We start from the raw sequence: 23384 nt of genomic DNA, 5'->3' as shown, positions 1-23384 counted from the left end.
ACCCCGTGCTGTCCCTGTCCCTGGGAGTGTTTGATGGGGGGGACAGTGTAGAGGGAGCTTTACTCTGTATCTAACCCCCTGCTGTCCCTGTCCCTGGGAGTGTTTGATGGGGGGGACAGTGTAGAGAGAGCTTTACTCTGTATCTAACCCAGTGATGTTCCTGTCCCTGGGATGGGGGGACAGAGTAGAGGGATCCTTACTCTGTATCTAACCCCATGCTGTCCCTGTCAATGGGAGCGTTTGATTGGGGGGGACAGTGTAGAGAAAGCTTTACCCTGTATCTAACCCCATGCTGTCCCTGTCCCTGTCACTGGGAGTGTTTGATTGGGGGACAGTGTAGAGAAAGCTTTACCCTGTATCTAACCCCATGCTGTCCCTGTCCCTGGGATGGGGGCGGGGACAGTGTAGAGGGAGCTTTACTCTGTATCTAACCCCGTGCTGTTCCCTGGGATGGGGGGACAGTGTACAGTGAGCTTTACCCTGTATCTAACCCCGTGCTGTCCCTGTCCCTGGGAGTGTTTGATGGGGGGGGACAGTGTAGAGGGATCTTTACTCTGTATCTAACCCCGTGCTGTCCCTGTCCCTGGGAGTGATTGATGGGGGGGACAGTGTAGAGGGAGCTTTACTCTGTATCTAACCCCGTGCTGTCCCTGTCCCTGGGAGTGTTTGATGGGGGGGACAGTGTAGAGGGAGCTTTACTCTGTATCTAACCCCGTGCTGTCCCTGTCCCTGGGAGTGTTTGATGGGGGGGGACAGTGTAGAGAGAGCTTTACTCTGTATCTAACCCCGTGCTGTCCCTGTCCCTGGGATGGGGGGACAGTGTAGAGGAAGCTTTACTCTGTATCTAACCCCGTGCTGTCCCTGTCACTGGGAGTGTTTGATTGGGGGACAGTGTAGAGAAAGCTTTACCCTGTATCTAACCCCATGCTATCCCTGTCCCTGGGATGGGGGCGGGGACAGTGTAGAGAGAGCTTTACCCTGTATCTAACCCCGTGCTGTTCCCTGGGATGGGGGGACAGTGTACAGTGAGCTTTACCCTGTATCTAACCCCGTGCTGTCCCTGTCCCTGGGAGTGTTTGATGGGGGGGACAGTGTAGAGGGAGCTTTACTCTGTATCTAACCCCGTGCTGTCCCTGTCCCTGGGAGTGTTTGATGGGGGGGGACAGTGTAGAGGGAGCTTTACTCTGTATCTAACCCCGTGCTGTCCCTGTCCCTGGGAGTGTTTGATGGGGGGGACAGTGTAGAGTTTGCTTTACTCTGTATCTAACCCCGTGCTGTCCCTGGGGAGTGTTTGATGGGGAGACAGTGTAGAGGGACCTTTACTCTGTATCTAACCCCGTGCTGTCCCTGTCCCTGGGATGGGGGGGACAGTGTAGAGGGAGCTATACTCTGTATCTAACCCTGTGCTGTCCCTGGGATGGGGGGACAGTGTAGAGGGACCTTTACTCTGTATCTAACCCCGTGCTGTCCCTGTCCCTGGGATGGGGGGGACAGTGTAGAGGGAGCTATACTCTGTATCTAACCCCGTGCTGTCCCTGTCCCTGGGGAGTGTTTGATGGGGAGACAGTGCAGAGGGGATTTTGGAGTGGGTTGTGACCCAGAGTTAGTGATGGTTGAACAGTCAATGTTCTCTTACGTTAACACCATTGAGAAAGTTGCCGATCGCCAGGAGGGTGGCTAAGATGCAATGGAAAGTCTTGCTGGACGCCAGCTGCTCCATGGCCATCTTCAGGTTAAACAGAGGAAGGGCAATGTCCTGTTCATCAACACACAGCGACAGAGAAATACTGATACATCAACATTACTGTAACACACCCTGACACACCCCACACCCCTCACTGTAACACACCCTGACACACCCCACACCCCTCACTGTAACACACCCTGACACACCCCACACCCCGCACTGTAACACACCCTGACACACCCCACACCCCGCACTGTAACACACCCCAACACACCCCACACCCCTCACTGTAACACACCCCGACACACCCCACACCCCTCACTGTAACACACCCTGACACACCCCACACCCCTCACTGTTACACACCCTCACACACCCCACACCCCTCACTGTAACACACCCTGACACACCCCACACCCCGCACTGTAACACACCCTGACACACCCCACACCCCTCACTGTAACACACCCCAACACACCCCACACCCCTCACTGTAACACACCCCGACACACCCCACACCCCTCACTGTAACACACCCTGACACACCCCACACCCCTCACTGTTACACACCCTCACACACCCCACACCCCTCACTGTAACACACCCTGACACACCCCACACCCCGCACTGTAACACACCCTGACACACCCCACACCCCTCACTGTAACACACCCCAACACACCCCACACCCCTCACTGTAACACACCCCGACACACCCCACACCCCTCACTGTAACACACCCTGACACACCCCACACCCCTCACTGTTACACACCCTCACACACCCCACACCCCTCACTGTAACACACCCTGACACACCCCACACCCCGCACTGTTACACACCCTCACACACCCCACACCCCTCACTGTAACACACCCTGACACACCCCACACCCCTCACTGTAACACTCTCTGATATACCCCACACCCCTCACTGTAACACACCCTGACACACCCCACACCCCTCACTGTAACACACCCTGACACACCCCACACCCCTCACTGTTACACACCCTCACACACCCCACACCCCTCACTGTAACACACCCTGACACACCCCACACCCCTCACTGTAACACACCCTGACACACCCCACACCCCTCACTGTAACACACCCTGACACACCCCACACCCCTCACTGTTACACACCCTCACACACCCCACACCCCTCACTGTAACACACCCTGACACACCCCACACCCCTCACTGTAACACACCCTGACACACCCCACACCCCTCACTGTAACACACCCTCACACACCCCACACCCCTCACTGTAACACACCCCGACACACCCCACACCCCTCACTGTTACACACCCTCACACACCCCACACCCCTCACTGTAACACACCCTGACACACCCCACACCCCTCACTGTAACACACCCTGACACACCCCACACCCCTCACTGTAACACACCCTGACACACCCCACACCCCTCACTGTAACACACCCTGACACACCCCACACCCCGCACTGTTACACACCCCGACACACCCCACACCCCTCACTGTTACACACCCCGACACACCCCACACCCCTCACTGTAACACTCTCTGATATACCCCACACCCCTCACTGTAACACACTCTGATATACCCCACACCCCTCACTGTAACACACCCTGACACACCCCACACCCCTCACTGTAACACTCTCTGATATACCCCACACCCCTCACTGTAACACTCTCTGATATACCCCACACCCCTCACTGTAACACTCTCTGATACACACCACACCCCTCACTGTAACACTCTCTGATATACCCCACACCCCTCACTGTAACACTCTCTGATATACCTCACACCCCTCACTGCAACACTCTCTGATATACCCCACACCCCTCACTGTAACACTCTCTGATATACCCCACACCCCTCACTGTAACACACTCTGATATACCCCACACCCCTCACTGTAACACTCTCTGATATACCCCACACCCCTCACTGTAACATTCTCTGATATACCCCACACCCCTCACTGTAACACTCTCTGATACACCCCACACCCCTCACCGTTACACACCCTGACACACCCCACACCCCTCACCGTTACACACCCTGACACACCCCACACCCCTCACCGTTACACACCCTGACACACCCCACACCCCTCACTGTAACACACCCTGACACACCCCACACCCCTCACTGTAACACACCCTGACACACCCCACACCCCTCACTGTAACACACCCTGACACACCCCTCACTGTAACACTCTCTGATATACCCCACACCCCTCACTGTAACAGTATCTGATATACCCCACACCCCTCACTGTTACACACCCCGACACACCCCACACTCCTCACTGTAACACACCCTGACACACCCCTCACTGTACCACACCCTGACACATCCCACACCCCTCACTGTAACACACCCTGACACACCCCACACTGTTACACACCCCGATACACCCCACACACCTCACTGTAACACTCTCTGATATACCCCACACCCCTCACTGTAACATTCTCTGATATACCCCACACCCCTTACTGTAACACACTCTGATATACCCCACACCCCTCACTGTAACACACTCTGATATACCCCACACCCCTCACTGTAACACACTCTGATATACCCCACACCCCTCACTGTAACACTCTCTGATATACCCCACACCCCTCACTGTAACACTCTGATATACCCCACACCCCTTACTGTAACACACTCTGATATACCCCACACCCCTCACTGTAACACTCTCTGATATACCCCACACCCCTCACTGTAACACACTCTGATATACCCCACACCCCTCACTGTAACACTCTCTGATATACCCCACACCCCTCACTGTAACACTCTCTGATATACCCCACACCCCTCACTGTAACATTCTCTGATATACCCCACACCCCTCACTGTAACACACCCTGATATACCCCACACCCCTCACTGTAACACACTCTGATATACCCCACACCCCTCACTGTAACACACTCTGATATACCCCACACCCCTCACTGTAACACTCTCTGATAGACCCCACACCCCTCACTGTAACACTCTCTGATATACCCCACACCCCTCACTGTAACACTCTCTGATATACCCCACACCCCTTACTGTAACACTCTCTGATATACCCCACACCCCTCACTGTAACACTCTCTGATATACCCCACACCCCTTACTGTAACACTCTCTGATATACCCCACACCCCTCACTGTAACACTCTCCAATATACCCCACACCCCTCACTGTAACACTGTCTGATATACCCCACACCCCTCACTGTAACATTCTCTGATATACCCCACACCCCTTACTGTAACACACTCTGATATACCCCACACCCCTCACTGTAACACACTCTGATATACCCCACACCCCTCACTGTAACACTCTCTGATACACCCCACACCCCTCACTGTAACACTCTTTGATATACCCCACACCCCTTACTGTAACACTCTCTGATATACCCCACACCCCTCACTGTAACACTGTCTGATATACCCCACACACCTCACTGTAAAAGTCTCTGATATACCCCACACCCCTCACTGTAACACTCTCTGACACTCCCGACACCCCTCACTGCTGCACACCCTGACACACCCCTCACCCCTCACTGTAACACTCTCCGATATACCCCACACCCCTCACTGGAACACTCTCTGATTTGCCCCACACCCCTCACTGTAACACTCTCTGATGTGCCCCACACCCCTCACTAACATTCTCAGATACACCCCTCACTGTAACACTCTCAAATATACCCCACATCCCTCACTGTAAAACTCACTGATATACCCCACACCCCTCACTGGAAAACTCTCTGATATACCCCACACTCCTCACTGTAACACTCACTGATATATCCCACACCCCTCACTGTAACACTCTCTGATATACCCAACACACCTCACCGCAACACTCTCTGATATACCCCACACCCCTCTCTGCAACTCTCTGATATACCCCACACCACGCACTGCAACACTCTCTGATATACCCCACACCCCTCACTGTAACACACTCTGATATACCCCACACCCCTCACTGTAACACTCCCTGATATACCCCACGCCCCTCACTGTAACACTCTCTGATATACCCCACACCCCTCACTGTAACACTCTCTGATATACCCCACACCCCTCACTGTAACACTCTCTGATATACCCAACACACCTCACCGCAACACTCTCTGATATACCCCACACCCCTCACTGCAACACTCTCTGATATACCCCACACCCCTCACTGCAACACTCCCTGATATACCCCACACCCCTCAGTGTAATACTCTCTGATATACCCAACACCACTCACTGTAATACACTCTGATATACCCCACACCCCTCACTGTAACACTCTCTGATAGACCCCAAACCCCTCACTGTAACACTCCCTGATATACCCCACAACCCTCACTGCAACACTCTCTGATATACCCCAAACCGCTCACTGTAACATTCTCTGATATACCCCTCACCCTCACTGTAACACACTCTGATATACCCCACACCCCTCACTGTAACACTCTATTATATACCCCTCAACCCTCGCTGTAAAACTCTCTGATATACGCACCCCTCACTGTAACACACTCTGATATACCCCACACCCCTCACTGTCACACTCTCTGATGTGCCCCACACCCCTCACTAACATTCTCAGATACACCCCTCACTGTAACACTCTCAGATATACCCCACACCCCTCACTGTAACACTCTCTGATATACCCCACACCCCTCATTGGAACACACTCTGATATACCCCACACCCCTCACTGTAACACTCTCTGATATACCCCACACTGTAACATTCTCTGATATACCCCACACCCCTCACTGTAAAACTCCCTGATATACCCCACAAACCCTCAATGTCACACTCTCTGATATACCCCACTCCCCTCACTGAAACACTCTCTGATATACCCCACACCCCTCACTGTAACACTCTCTGATATACCCCACACCCCTCACTGTATACCAGACATCCCTCACTGTAACACTCTCTGATATACCCCACACCCCTCAATGCAACACTCTCTGATATACCCCACACCCGTCTCTGTAACACTCCCTGATATACCTCACACTCCTCACTGCAACACACTCTGATATAGCCCACATCCCTCACTGTAACACTCTCTGATATATCCCACACCCCTCACGGTAACACTCACTGATATACGCCACCCCCCTCACTGTAACACGCTCTGATATACCCCACTCCCCTCACTGTAACACTCTCCGATATACCCCACAACCCTCACTGTAACACTCACTGATATACCCCACACCCCTCACTATGACACTCTGTGATACACCCCACACCCTCACTAACATTCTCAGATACACCCCTCACTGTAACGCTCTCTGATATACCCCACACTGTCACACTCTCTGTTATACCCCTCACCCCTCAAAGCAACACTCTCTGATATACCCCACATCCCTCACGAACATTCTCAGATACACCCCTCTAACAATCTCTGATATACCCCACACCCCTCACTGTAACACTCTGATATATCCCACACCCCTCATTGAAACACTCTCTGATACACCACACACCCCTCAATGTAACACATTCTGATATACCTCCCACCCCTCACTGTAACACTCTCTGATATACCCCACACTCCTCTCTGCAACACTCTCTGATATACCCCACACCACGCACTGCAACGCTCTCTGATATACCCCACACCCCTCACTGTAACACACTCTGATAGACCCCACACCCCTCACTGTAACACACTCTGACATACCCCACACCCCTCACTGCAACACTCTCTGATAGACCCTACACCCCTCACTGTAACACTCCCTGATATACCCCACACCACGCACTGCAACACTCTCTGATATACACCACACCCCTCAATGTAACACTCTCTGATATACCCAACACCCCTCACTGTAACACTCTCTGATATACCCCACACCCCTCAATGTAACACTCTCTGATATACCCAACACCCCTCACTGTAAATCTCCCTGATATACCCCACAAACCCTCACTGTCACACTCTCTGATATACCCCACCCCGCTCGCTGTAACATTCTCTGATATACCCCTCACCCTCACTGGAACACACCCTAATATACAGCACACCCCTCAGTGTAACATTCTTTGATGTACCCCACACCCCTCACTGTCACACTCTCTGATGTGCCCCACACTCCTCACTGCAACACACTCTGATATAGCCCACATTCCTCACTGTAACACTCTCTGATAATATCCCACACCCCTCACTGTCACACTCTCTGATATACACCACACCCCTCACTGTAACACTCTCTGATATACCCCACACCCCTCACTGTAACACTCTCTGATACACCCCACACTGTAACACTCTCTGATATACCCCACATCCCTCACTAACATTCTCAGATACACCCCTCTAACAATCTCTGATATACCCCACACCCTCACTATAACACTCTGATATATCCCACACCCCTCACTGTAACACTCTCTGATATACCCAACACACCTCACCGCAACACTCTCTGATATACCCCACACCCCTCTCTGCAACACTCTCTGATATACCCCACACCACGCACTGCAACACTCTCTGATATACCCCACACCCCTCACTGTAACACTCCCTGATATACCCCACACCCCTCACTGTAACACACTCTGATATACCCCACACCCCTCACTGTAACACTCCCTGATATACCCCACGCCCCTCACTGTAACACTCCCTGATATATCCCACACCCCTCACTGTAACACTCTCTGATATACCCAACACACCTCACCGCAACACTCTCTGATATACCCCACACCCCTCACTGTAACACTCCCTGATATACCCCACACCCCTCACTGTAACACACTCTGATATACCCCACACCCCTCACTGTAACACTCCCTGATATACCCCACGCCCCTCACTGCAACACTCTCTGATATACCCCACACCCCTCACTGTAACACTCTCTGATATACCCCACACCCCTCACTGTAACACTCTCTGATATACCCCAAACCCCTCACTGTACCACTCTCTGATATACCCCACACCCCTCACTTTAACACTCTCTGATATACCCCACACCCCTCACTGTAACACTCTCTGATATACCCCACACCCATCAATGTAACACTCTCTGATATACCCCACACCCCTCAATGTAACACTCTCTGATATACCCGACACCCCTCACTGTAACACTCTCTGATATACTCCACACCCCTCACTGTAACACTCTCTGATATACCCCACACCCATCAATGTAACACTCTCTGATATACCGCACACCCCACACTGTAACACTCTCTGATATACCCCACACCCCTCACTGTAACACTCTCTGATATACCCCACACCCCTCACTGTAACACTCTCTGATATAGCCCACACCCCTCACTGTACCACTCTCTGACAAACCCCACACCCCTCACTGTCACACTCTCTGACATACCCCACACCGGTCACTGTAACATTCTCTGATATACCCCTCACCCTCAATGTAACACACCCTAATATACAGCACACTCCTCAGTGTAACATTCTTTGATATACCCCACACCCCTCACTGTCACACTCTCTGATGTGCCCCACACCCCTAACTAACATTCTCAGGTACACCCCTCACTGTAACACTCTCAAATATACCCCACACTGTAACACTCTCTGACATACCCCACACTCCTCACTGTAACACTCTGATATACCCCACACCCCTCACCGCAACACTCTCTGATATACCCCACACCCCTCTCTGTAACACTCTCTGATATGCCCCACACCCCTCACTGCAACACTCTCTGATATACCCCACACCACTCACTGTAACACTCTCTGATATACCCAACACACCTCACCGCAACACTCTCTGATATACCCCACACCCCTCACTGTAACACTCTCTGATATACACCACACTCCTCACTGTAACACTCTCTGATATACCCCACACCCCTCACTGTAACACTCTCTGATATACCCCACACCACGCACTGCAACACGCTCTGATATACCCCACACCACTCACTGCAACATTCTCTGATATACCCCACACCCCTCACTGTAACACTCTCGGATATACCCCACACCCCTCTCTGTAACACTCTCTGATATGCCCCACACCCCTCACTGCAACACTCTCTGACATACCCCACACCGGTCACTGTAACATTCTCTGATATACCCCTCACCCTCAATGTAACACACCCTAATATACAGCACACTCCTCAGTGTAACATTCTTTGATATACCCCACACCCCTCACTGTCACACTCTCTGATGTGCCCCACACCCCTAACTAACATTCTCAGGTACACCCCTCACTGTAACACTCTCAAATATACCCCACACTGTAACACTCTCTGACATACCCCACACTCCTCACTGTAACACTCTGATATACCCCACACCCCTCACCGCAACACTCTCTGATATACCCCACACCCCTCTCTGTAACACTCTCTGATATGCCCCACACCCCTCACTGCAACACTCTCTGATATACCCCACACCACTCACTGTAACACTCTCTGATATACCCAACACACCTCACCGCAACACTCTCTGATATACCCCACACCCCTCACTGTAACACTCTCTGATATACCCCACACCACGCACTGCAACACGCTCTGATATACCCCACACCACTCACTGCAACATTCTCTGATATACCCCACACCCCTCACTGTAACACTCTCGGATATACCCCACACCCCTCTCTGTAACACTCTCTGATATGCCCCACACCCCTCACTGCAACACTCTCTGATATACCCCACACCCCTCTCTGTAACACTCTCTGATATACCCCACACCCCTCACTGTAACATTCTCTGATATACCCCTCACCCCTCTCTTTTACTCTCTCTGATATGCCCCACACCCCTCACTGCAACACTCTCTGATATACCCCACACCCCTCTCTGTAACACTCTCTGATATGCCCCACACCCCTCACTGCAACACGCTCTGATATACCCCACACCCCTCACTGCAACACTCCCTGATATACCCCACACCCCTCACTGCAACACTCCCTGATATACCCCACACCCCTCACTGTAACACTCTCTGATATACCCAACACCTCTCAGTGTAACACTCTCAGATATACCCCACACCCCTCACTGTAACACTCTCTGATATACCCCACACCCCTCACTGTAACACTCTCAGATATACCCCACACCCCTCACTGTAACACTCTCTGATATACCCCACATCCCTCACTGTAACACTCTCTGATACACCCCACACCCCTCACTCTAACAGGCTCTGATATACCCCACACCCCACACTGTAACACACTCTGATATACCCCACACCCCTCACTGTAACACTCTCTGATATATCCCACACCCCTCACTGCAACATTCTCTGATATACCCCACACCCCTCACTGTAACACTCTCTGATATACCCCACACCCCTCACTGTAACACTCCCTGATATACCCCACACCCCTCACTGCAACACTCCCTGATATACCCCACACCCCTCACTGTAACACTCTCTGATATACCCCACACCCCTCACTGTAACATTCTCTGATATACCCCACACCCCTCACTGTAACATTCTCTGATATACCACACACGCCTCACTGTAACACACCCTAATATACAGCACACTCCTCAGTGTAACATTCTTTGATATACCCCACACCCCTCACTGTCACACTCTCTGATGTGCCCCACACCCCTCACTAACATTCTCAGATACATCCCTCACTGTAACACTCTCAAATATACCCCACATCCCTCACTGTAAAACTCACTGATATACCCCACACCCCTCACTGGAAAACTCTCTGATATACCCCACACTCCTCACTGTAACACTCACTGATATACCCCACACTGTAACACTCTCTGATATACACCACATCCCTCACTGTAACACTCTCTGATATACCCCACACCCCTCACTGTAACACTCACTGATATACCCCACACCCCTCACTGTAACACTCTCTGATATACCCCACACACCTCACTGTAACACTCTCTGATATACCCCACACACCTCACTATAACACTCTCTGATATACCCCACACCCCTCACTGTAACACTCTCTGATATACCCCACATCCCTTACTGTAACACTCTCTGATACACCCCACACCCCTCACTCTAACAGGCTCTGATATACCCCACACCCCACACTGTAACACACTCTGATATACCCCACACCCCTCACTGTAACACTCTCTGACATACCCCACACACCTCACTATAACACTCTCTGATATACCCCACACCCCTCACTGTAACACTCCCTGATATACCCCACGCCCCTCACTGCAACACTCTCTGATATACCCCACACCCCTCACTGTAACACTCTCTGATATACCCCACACCCCTCACTGTAACACTCTCTGATAAACCCAACACCCCTCACTGTAACACTCTCTGATATACCCCACACCCCTCACTGTAACACTCTCTGATATACCCCACACCCCTCACTGTAACACTCTGATATACCCCACACCCCTCACTGTAACACTCTGATATACCCCACACCCCTCACTGTAACACTCTCTGATACCCCACACCCCTCACTGTAACATTCTCTGATATACCCCACACCCCTCACTGTAACATTCTCTGATATACCCCACACCCCTCACTGTAACATTCTCTGATATACCACACACCCCTCACTGTAACATTCTCTGATATACCCCACACCCCTCACTGTAACACTCTCTGATATACCCCACACCCCTCACTGTAACACTCTCTGATCTACCCCACACCCCTCTCTGTAACACTCTCTGACATACCCCACACCCCTCACTGTAACACTCTCTGATCTACCCCACACCCCTCTCTGTAACACTCTCTGATATACCCCACACCCCTCACTGCAACACTCCCTGATATACCCCACACCCCTCACTGCAACACCCTCTGATATACCCCACACCCCTCATTGTAACACTCTCTGATATACCCCACACCCCTCACTGTAACATTCTCTGATATACCCCACACCCCTCACTGTAACATTCTCTGATATACCACACACGCCTCACTGTAACACACCCTAATATACAGCACACTCCTCAGCGTAACATTCTTTGATATACCCCACACCCCTCACTGTCACACTCTCTGATGTGCCCCACACCCCTCACTAACATTCTCAGATACACCCCTCACTGTAACACTCTCAAATATACCCCACACCCCTCACTGTAACACACCCTGATATACCCCACACCCCTCAGTGCAACACTCCCTGATATACCCCACACCCCTCAGTGCAACACTCTCTGATATACCCCACACCCCTCACTGTAACACTCTCTGATATATCCCACACCCATCATTGAAACACTCTCTGATACACCGCACATCCCTCACTGTAACACACTCTGATATACCCCACACCGCTCACTGCAACACTCTCTGATAAACCCAACACCCCTCACTGTAACACTCTCTGATATACCCCACACCCCTCACTGTAACACTCTCTGATATACCCAACACCTCTCAGTGTAACATTCTCTGATATACCCCACACCCCTCACTGTAACATTCTCTGATATACCCCACACCCCTCACTGTAACATTCTCTGATATACCACACACGCCTCACTGTAACACACCCTAATATACAGCACACTCCTCAGCGTAACATTCTTTGATATACCCCACACCCCTCACTGTCACACTCTCTGATGTGCCCCACACCCCTCACTAACATTCTCAGATACACCCCTCACTGTAACACTCTCAAATATACCCCACACCCCTCACTGTAACACACCCTGATATACCCCACACCCCTCAGTGCAACACTCTCTGATATACCCCACACCCCTCACTGTAACACTCTCTGATATACCCAACACCTCTCAGTGTAACATTCTCTGATATACCCCACACCCCTCACTGTAACATTCTCTGATATACCCCACACCCCTCACTGTAACATACTCTGATATACCCCACACCCCTCACTGTAACACTCTCTGATATACCCCACACCCCTCACTGTAACATTCTCTGATATACCCCACACCCCTCACTGTAACATACTCTGATATACCCCACACCCCTCACTGTAACATTCTCTGATATACCCCACACCCCTCACTGTAACATTCTCTGATATACCCCACACCCCTCACTGTAACATTCTCTGATATACCCCACACCCCTCACTGTAACATACTCTGATATACCCCACACCCCTCACTGTAACATTCTCTGATATACCCCACACCCCTCACTGTAACATTCTCTGATATACCCCACACCCCTCACTGTAACAGTCTCTGATATACCCCACACCCCTCACTGTAACACACCCTGATACACCCCACACCCCTCACTGTAACACTCTCTGATATACCCCACACCCCTCACTGTAACACTCTCTGATATACCCCACACCCCTCACTGTAACATTCTCTGATATACCACACACCCCTCACTGTAAAACACCCTTATATACCCCACACCCCTCACTGTAACACACTCTGATATACCCCGCACCCCTCACTGTAACACACCCTGATATACACCACACCCCTCAGTGTAACACTCTCTGATATACCCCACACCCCTCACTGTAACACTCTCTGATATACCCCACACCCCTCACTGTAACATTCTCTGATACACCCCACACCCCTCACTGTAACATTCTCTGATATACCCCACACCCCTCACTGTAACATTCTCTGATATACCCCACACCCCTCACTGTAACATACTCTGATATACCCCACACCCCTCACTGTAACATTCTCTGATATACCCCACACCCCTCACTGTAACAGTCTCTGATATACCCCACACCCCTCACTGTAACAGTCTCTGATATACCCCACACCCCTCACTGTAACAGTCTCTGATACACCCCACACCCCTCACTGTAACATTCTCTGAGATACCCCACACCCCTCACTGTAACATTCTCTGATATACCCCACACCCCTCACTGTAACACACCCTTATATACCCCACACCCCTCACTGTAACACTCTCTAATATACCCCACACCCCTCACTGTAACACACTCTGATATACCCCACAAACCCTCACTGTCACACTCTCTGATGTGCCCCACACCCCTCACTAACATTCTCAGGTACACCCCTCACTGTAACACTCTCAAATATACCCCACACTGTAACACTCTCTGACATACCCCACACTCCTCACTGTAACACTCTGATATACCTCACACCCCTCACTGGAAAACTCTTTGATATACCCCACACCCCTCACCGCAACACTCTCTGATATACCCCACACCCCTCTCTGTAACACTCTCGGATATACCCCACACCCCTCTCTGTAACACTCTCTGATATGCCCCACACCCCTCACTGCAACACTCTCTGATATACCCCACACCCCTCACTGTAACACTCCCTGATATACCCCACGCCCCTCACTGTAACACTCTCTGATATACCCCACACCCCTCACTGTAACACACTCTGATATACCCCACACCCCTCACTGTAACACTCTCTGATATACCCCACACCCCTCACTGTTACACTCTCTGATATACCCCACACCCCTCACTGTAACACACTCTGATATACCCCACACCCCTCACTGTAACACTCTCTGATATACCCCACACCCCTCACTGTTACACTCTCTGATATACCCCACACCCCTCACTGTAACACTCTCTGATATACCCCACACCCCTCACTGTAACACTCTCTGATATACCCCACACCCCTCACTGTTACACTCTCTGATATACCCCACACCCCTCACTGTTACACTCTCTGAGATTCCCCCTCACCTTTTCCCGGCCCTCATACTCTGAAGTGAAGGCCCAGAGATGTAACCTGGCCTGGAGCTCGCTGACGGACGCCAGTGTGAGCAAGAACTGCTCTGCGCTGCCCAGCCTCCGGCCTGTGTTGGCCTGCTGTGCCTCCCGGATTTTCACCAGCTCTTCGTCTGTTGGGACCATCGTCAGGAGTCTCTGTGAAGGGAGGGAAGGAGTGAGCGGCCAGTTCCTGGCTGGAACGTTGTGGGGCCCGACATGCTCTGACTGAGCTGGTGGCTTTACCAGCTGCCCCTCGGGTCACCTCCCCGATCCCTGTGCGGGTTTCCCCTGCCCTTCAATGCTACAGCTGGGGTGCACAGGCCTCTGTCTGTGACCCACCTCCGGAAGGGCACTGTGACCTTCTCTCACACTCTCTCACTCCCTCAGACACACACAGACACACACACTCACTCACTCTCTCACACACACACTACTCTCACTCACTCTCTCACACACACTGTCTCTCTCTCTCTCACACACACTACTCTCACTCACTCTCTCACACACACTGTCTCTCTCTCTCTCACACACACACTGTCCCTCTCTCTCTCACACACACACACACACTGTCCCTCTCTCTCTCACACACACACACTGTCCCTCTCTCTCTCTCTCTCACACACACACACACTGTCCCTCTCTCTCTCACACACACACACTGTCCCTCTCTCTCTCACACACTGTCCCTCTCTCTCACACGGACACACTGTCCCTCTCTCTCTCTCACACACTGTCCCTCTCTCTCACACGGACACACTGTCCCTCTCTCTCTCACACACACACACTGTCCCTCTCTCTCTCACACACACACTGCCCCTCTCTCTCTCTCACACACACTGTCCCTCTCTCTCTCACACACACACTGTCCCTCTCTCTCACACACACACTGTCCCTCTCTCTCTCTCACACACACACTGTCCCTCTCTCTCTCTCTCTCTCACACACACACACACTGTCCCTCTCTCTCTCACACACACACACTGTCCCTCTCTCTCTCTCTCTCACACACACACACACTGTCCCTCTCTCTCTCACACACACACACTGTCCCTCTCTCTCTCACACACTGTCCCTCTCTCTCACACGGACACACTGTCCCTCTCTCTCTCTCACACACTGTCCCTCTCTCTCACACGGACACACTGTCCCTCTCTCTCTCACACACACACACTGTCCCTCTCTCTCTCACACACACACTGCCCCTCTCTCTCTCTCACACACACTGTCCCTCTCTCTCTCACACACACACTGTCCCTCTCTCTCTCACACACACACTGTCCCTCTCTCTCTCACACACACACACACTGTCCCTCTCTCTCTCACACACACACTGCCCCTCTCTCTCTCTCACACACACTGTCCCTCTCTCTCACAAACACACTGTCCCTCTCTCTCACACGGACACACTGTCCCTCTCTCTCTCACACACACACACACTGCCCCTCTCTCTCTCTCACACACACTGTCCCTCTCTCTCTCACACACACACTGTCCCTCTCTCTCTCACACACACACTGTCCCTCTCTCTCACACACACACTGTCCCTCTCTCTCTCACACACACACACACACTGTCCCTCTCTCTCACACACACAGTCCCTGTCTCTCACACACACACACTGTCCCTCTCTCTCACAAACACACTGTCCCTCTCTCTCACACACACACACTGCCCCTCTCTCTCTCACACACACACTGTCCCTCTCTCTCACACACACACTGTCCCTCTCTCTCACACACACACTGTCCCTCTCTCTCACACACACTGTCCCTCTCTCTCTCACACACACACACTGTCCCTCTCTCTCACACACACACACTGCCCCTCTCTCTCTCTCACACACACTGTCCCTCTCTCTCTCTCACACACACTGTCCCTCTCTCTCTCTCACACACACTGTCCCTCTCTCTCACACACACACACTGTCCAACTCTCTCACACACACTGTCCCTCTCTCTCACACACACACACTGTCCCTCTCTCTCTCACAAACACACTGTCCCTCTCTCTCTCACACACACACTGTCCCTCTCTCTCACAAACACACTGTCCCTCTCTCTCACACATACACAGTCCCTCTCTCTCACACATACACACTGTCCCTCTCTCTCTCACACACACACTGTCCCTCTCTCTCACACACACACTGTCCCTCTCTCTCACAAACACACTGTCCCTCTCTCTCTCACAAACACACTGTCCCTCTCTCTCACACACACTGTCCCTCTCTCTCACACACACTGTCCCTCTCTCTCTCACACACACACACTGTCCCTCTCTCTCACACATACACAGTCCCTCTCTCTCACACACACACTGTCCCTCTCTCTCTCACACACACACTGTACCTCTCTCTCTCACACACACTGTCCCTCTCTCTCTCACACACACACTGCCCCTCTCTCTCTCTCACACACACTGTCCCTCTCTCTCACACACACACACAATGTCCCTCTCTCACACACACACACTGTCCCTCTCTCACAAACACACACTGTCCCTCTCTCTCACACACACACACTGTCCCTCTCTCACACACACACACTGTCCCTCTCTCACACACACAGACACTGTCCCTCTCTCTCACACACACTGCCCCTCTCTCTCACACACACACTGTCCCTCTCTCTCACACACACACACTCTCCCTCTCTCTCTCACACACACACACTCTCCCTCTCTCTCACACACACTCTCTCCCTCTCTCTCACACACACACTGTCCCTCTCTCTCACAAACACACTGTCCCTCTCTCTCACACACATACACAGTCCCTCTCTCTCACACATACACAGTCCCTCTCTCTCTCACACACATACTGTCCCTCTCTCACACACACACACTGTCCCTCTCTCACACACACACACACACACTGTCCCTCTCTCACACACTGTCCCTCTCTCTCACACACACACTGTCCCTCTCTCTCACACACACTGTCTCTCTCTCTCACACACACACTGTCCCTCTCTCTCACACACACTGTCTCTCTCTCACACACACATCTCTCTCTCACACACACACGTACACGTACACACAGTCTCTCTCACACACACACACAGAGTCCCTCTCTCTCACACACACACACTCTCCCTCTCTCTCACACACACACTGTCCCTCTCTCTCACAAACACACTGTCCCTCTCTCTCACACATACACAGTCCCTCTCTCATACACACACACACACTGCCCCTCTCTCACACACACACACACTGTCCCTCTCTCTCACACACACACACACTGTCCCTCTCTCACACACACACTGTCCCTCTCTCTCACACACACACACTGCCCCTCTCTCACACACACACACACTGTCCCTCTCTCTCTCACACACACACACACTGTCCCTCTCTCACACACATACACAGTCCCTCTCTCTCACACACACAGTCCCTCTCTCTCTCACACACACAGTCCCTCTCTCTCTCACACACACACTGTCCCTCTCTCACACACACACACACTGTCCCTCTCACACACACACACACTGTCCCTCTCTCACACACACACACTGTCCCTCTCTCACACACACACACACACTGTCCCTCTCTCACACACACACACACTGTCCCTCTCTCTCACACACACACTGTCCCTCTCTCTCACACACACACTGTCCCTCTCTCACACACACACTGTCCCTCTCACACACACACACTGTCCCTCTCTCACACACACTGTCCCTCTCTCACACACACACTGTCCCTCTCACACACACACACTGTCCCTCTCACACACACACACTGTCCCTCTCACACACACACACACGTACACACAGTCTCTCTCTCAGATATACACACACTGTCCCTCCCTCTCTCTCACACACACACTGTCCCTCTCTCTCACACATACACAGTCCCTCTCTCTCTCACACACACACACTGTCCCTCTCTCTCTCACACACACACACAGTCCATCTCTCTCACACACACACACACACTGTCCCTCTCTCACACACACACACTGTCCCTCTCTCACACACACACACACTGTCCCTCTCTCACACACACACAGTCCCTCTCTCTCACACGCACACTGTCCCTCTCTCTCACAAACACACTGTCCCTCTCTCTCACACATACACAGTCCCTCTCTCTCACACATACACAGTCCCTCTCTCTCTCACACACACACTGTCCCTCTCTCACACACACACACACTGTCCCTCTCTCACACACACACTGTCCCTCTCACACACACACACACACTGTCCCTCTCTCACACACACACTGTCCCTCTCACACACACACACTGTCCCTCTCACACACACACACACACGTACACACACACAGTCTCTCTCTCAGATATACACACACTGTCCCTCCCTCTCTCACTCACACACACACACACACACAGAGTCCCTCTCACACACACAGACACACACTGTCCCTCCCTCTCTCACACACACACATACACAGTCTCTCTCTCTCTCACAGACATACACACACTGTCCCTCTCTCTCACACGCACTGTCCCTCTCTCTCACACACACACTGTCCCTCTCTCACACACACACACTGTCCCTCTCACACACACACACACTGTCCCTCTCACACACACACACACTGTCCCTCTCTCACACACACACACACTGTCCCTCTCTCTCACACACACACTGTCCCTCTCTCTCACACACACACTGTCCCTCTCTCTCACACACTGTCCCTCTCTCACACACACATCTCTCTCTCACACACACACACGTACACACACACGTACACACACACAGTCTCTCTCTCAGATATACACACACTGTCCCTCCCTCTCTCTCACACACACAGACACACACTGCCCCTCTCTCTCACACACACACTGTCCCTCTCTCTCACAAACACACTGTCCCTCTCTCTCACACATACACAGTCCCTCTCTCTCACATACACAGTCCCTCTCTCTCTCACACACACACACACACTGTCCCTCTCTCACACACACACACTGTCCCTCTCTCACACACACACACACACACACTGTCCCTCTCTCTCACACACACACTGTCCCTCTCTCTCACACACACACTGTCCCTCTCTCTCACACACACACTGTCCCTCTCTCACACACACACTGTCCCTCTCACACACACACACTGTCCCTCTCACACGCACACACACATACACACACACAGTCTCTCTCTCAGATATACACACACTGTCCCTCCCTCTCTCACACACACACTGTCCCTCTCTCTCTCACACACACACACTGTCCCTCTCTCTCACACACACACACTGTCCCTCTCTCACACACACACTGTCCCTCTCTCTCACACACACACTGTCCCTCTCTCTCTCTCACACACACTGTCCCTCTCTCTCTCTCACACACACTGTCCCTCTCTCTCTCACACACACACTGTCCCTCTCTCTCTCACACACACACTGTCCTTCTCTCTCTCTCACACACACACTGTCCCTCTCTCTCTCACTCACACACACTGTCCCTCTCTTTCTCACACACACACACTGTCCCTCTCTCTCACACACACACTGTCCCTCTCTCTCACACACATCTCTCTCTCACACACACACACGTACACACACACAGTCTCTCTCTCAGATATACACACACTGTCCCTCCCTCTCTCTCACACACACACTGTCCCTCTCTCTCACACATACACAGTCCCTCTCTCTCACATACACAGTCCCTCTCTCTCTCACACACACACAATGTCCCTCTCTCACACACACACTGTCCCTCTCTCACACACACACACACTGTCCCTCTCTCACACACACACACACACTGTCCCTCTCACACACACACACACGTACACACACACAGTCTCTCTCTCAGATATACACACATTGTCCCTCCCTCTCTCACTCACACACACACACACACAGAGTCCCTCTCACACACACAGACACACACTGTCCCTCCCTCTCTCACACACACACATACACAGTCTCTCTCTCTCACAGACATACACACACTGTCCCTCTCTCTCACACACACACTGTCCCTCTCTCTCACACACACACTGTCCCTCTCTCACACACACACACTGTCCCTCTCTCACACACACACACACTGTCCCTCTCTCTCACACACACACTGTCCCTCTCTCTCACACACACACTGTCCCTCTCTCTCACACACTTCTCTCTCACACACACACACGTACACACACACAGTCTCTCTCTCAGATATACACACACTGTCCCTCCCTCTCTCTCACACACACACACACACACTGCCCCTCTCTCTCACACACACACTGTCCCTCTCTCTCACAAACACACTGTCCCTCTCTCTCACACATACACAGTCCCTCTCTCTCTCACACACACACACACACTGTCCCTCTCTCACACACACACACTGTCCCTCTCTCACACACACACACACACTGTCCCTCTCTCTCACACACACACTGTCCCTCTCTCTCACACACACACTGTCCCTCTCTCACACACACACACTGTCCCTCTCACACGCACACACACATACACACACACAGTCTCTCTCTCAGATATACACACACTGTCCCTCCCTCTCTCACTCACACACAGAGTCCCTCTCACACACACACAGACACACACTGTCCCTCCCTCTCTCACACACACACACAGTCTCTCTCTCTCACAGACATACACACACTGTCCCTCCCTCTCTCACACACACACTGTCCCTCTCTCTCTCACACACACACACTGTCCCTCTCTCTCTCACACACACACACAGTCCATCTCTCTCACACACACACACACACTGTCCCTCTCTCTCTCACACACACACTGTCCCTCTCTCTCACACACACTGTCCCTCTCTCTCTCACACACACACACTGTCCCTCTCTCTCTCATACACACACACACTGTCCCTCTCACACACACACACACGTACACACACACAGTCTCTCTCTCAGATATACACACACTGTCCCTCCCTCTCTCACTCACACACACACACACACACAGAGTCCCTCTCACACACACAGACACACACTGTCCCTCCCTCTCTCACACACACACATACACAGTCTCTCTCTCTCACAGACATACACACACTGTCCCTCTCTCTCACACGCACACTGTCCCTCTCTCTCACAAACACACTGTCCCTCTCTCACACACATACACAGTCCCTCTCTCTCACACATACACAGTCCCTCTCTCTCTCACACACACACTGTCCCTCTCACACACACACACACTGTCCCTCTCTCTCACACACACACTGTCCCTCTCTCTCACACACACACTGTCCCTCTCTCACACACACACTGTCCCTCTCTCTCACACACATCTCTCTCTCACACACACACACGTACACACACACGTACACACACACAGTCTCTCTCTCAGATATACACACACTGTCCCTCCCTCTCTCTCACACACACACTGTCCCTCTCTCTCACACATACACAGTCCCTCTCTCTCACATACACAGTCCCTCTCTCTCTCTCACACACACACTGTCCCTCTCTCACACACACACACACTGTCCCTCTCTCACACACACACACACACTGTCCCTCTCTCACACACACACACACACACTGTCCCTCTCTCTCACACGCACACTGTCCCTCTCTCTCACAAACACACTGTCCCTCTCTCACACACATACACAGTCCCTCTCTCTCACACATACACAGTCCCTCTCTCTCTCACACACACACTGTCCCTCTCTCACACACACACACTGTCCCTCTCTCACACACACACTGTCGCTCTCTCACACACACACTGTCCCTCTCTCACACACACACTGTCCCTCTCACACACACACTGTCCCTCTCACACACACACACACGTACACACACACAGTCTCTCTCTCAGATATACACACACTGTCCCTCCCTCTCTCACTCACACACACACACACACAGAGTCCCTCTCACACACACAGACACACACTGTCCCTCCCTCTCTCACACACACACATA

At 52.0% G+C, this 23384-nt stretch overlaps 1 protein-coding gene across 1 annotated transcript in view; it reads right to left on the bottom strand.

The window, feature by feature from the left end:
• Positions 1 to 23384, bottom strand: part of LOC122547711 (FH1/FH2 domain-containing protein 3) — a 61569-nt gene that overhangs the window by 19128 nt on the left and 19057 nt on the right. Inside the window, exons 3-4 of the mRNA XM_087974874.1 lie at positions 15457 to 15639; positions 1637 to 1756 (exon numbers count right to left, since the gene is read on the bottom strand). Coding sequence (XP_087831000.1) covers positions 1637 to 1756; positions 15457 to 15639 — 303 coding nt within the window. The remainder of the gene's footprint in view (positions 1 to 1636; positions 1757 to 15456; positions 15640 to 23384) is intronic.

This window comes from Chiloscyllium plagiosum, unplaced genomic scaffold (genome assembly GCF_037043375.1).
Source record: "Chiloscyllium plagiosum isolate Xiang-an unplaced genomic scaffold, Cpla_swu_hap1 HiC_scaffold_27, whole genome shotgun sequence".
In the NCBI taxonomy this organism is placed as follows: Eukaryota; Metazoa; Chordata; class Chondrichthyes; order Orectolobiformes; family Hemiscylliidae; genus Chiloscyllium; species Chiloscyllium plagiosum.
This window is presented reverse-complemented; position numbering and strand designations above follow the sequence as displayed.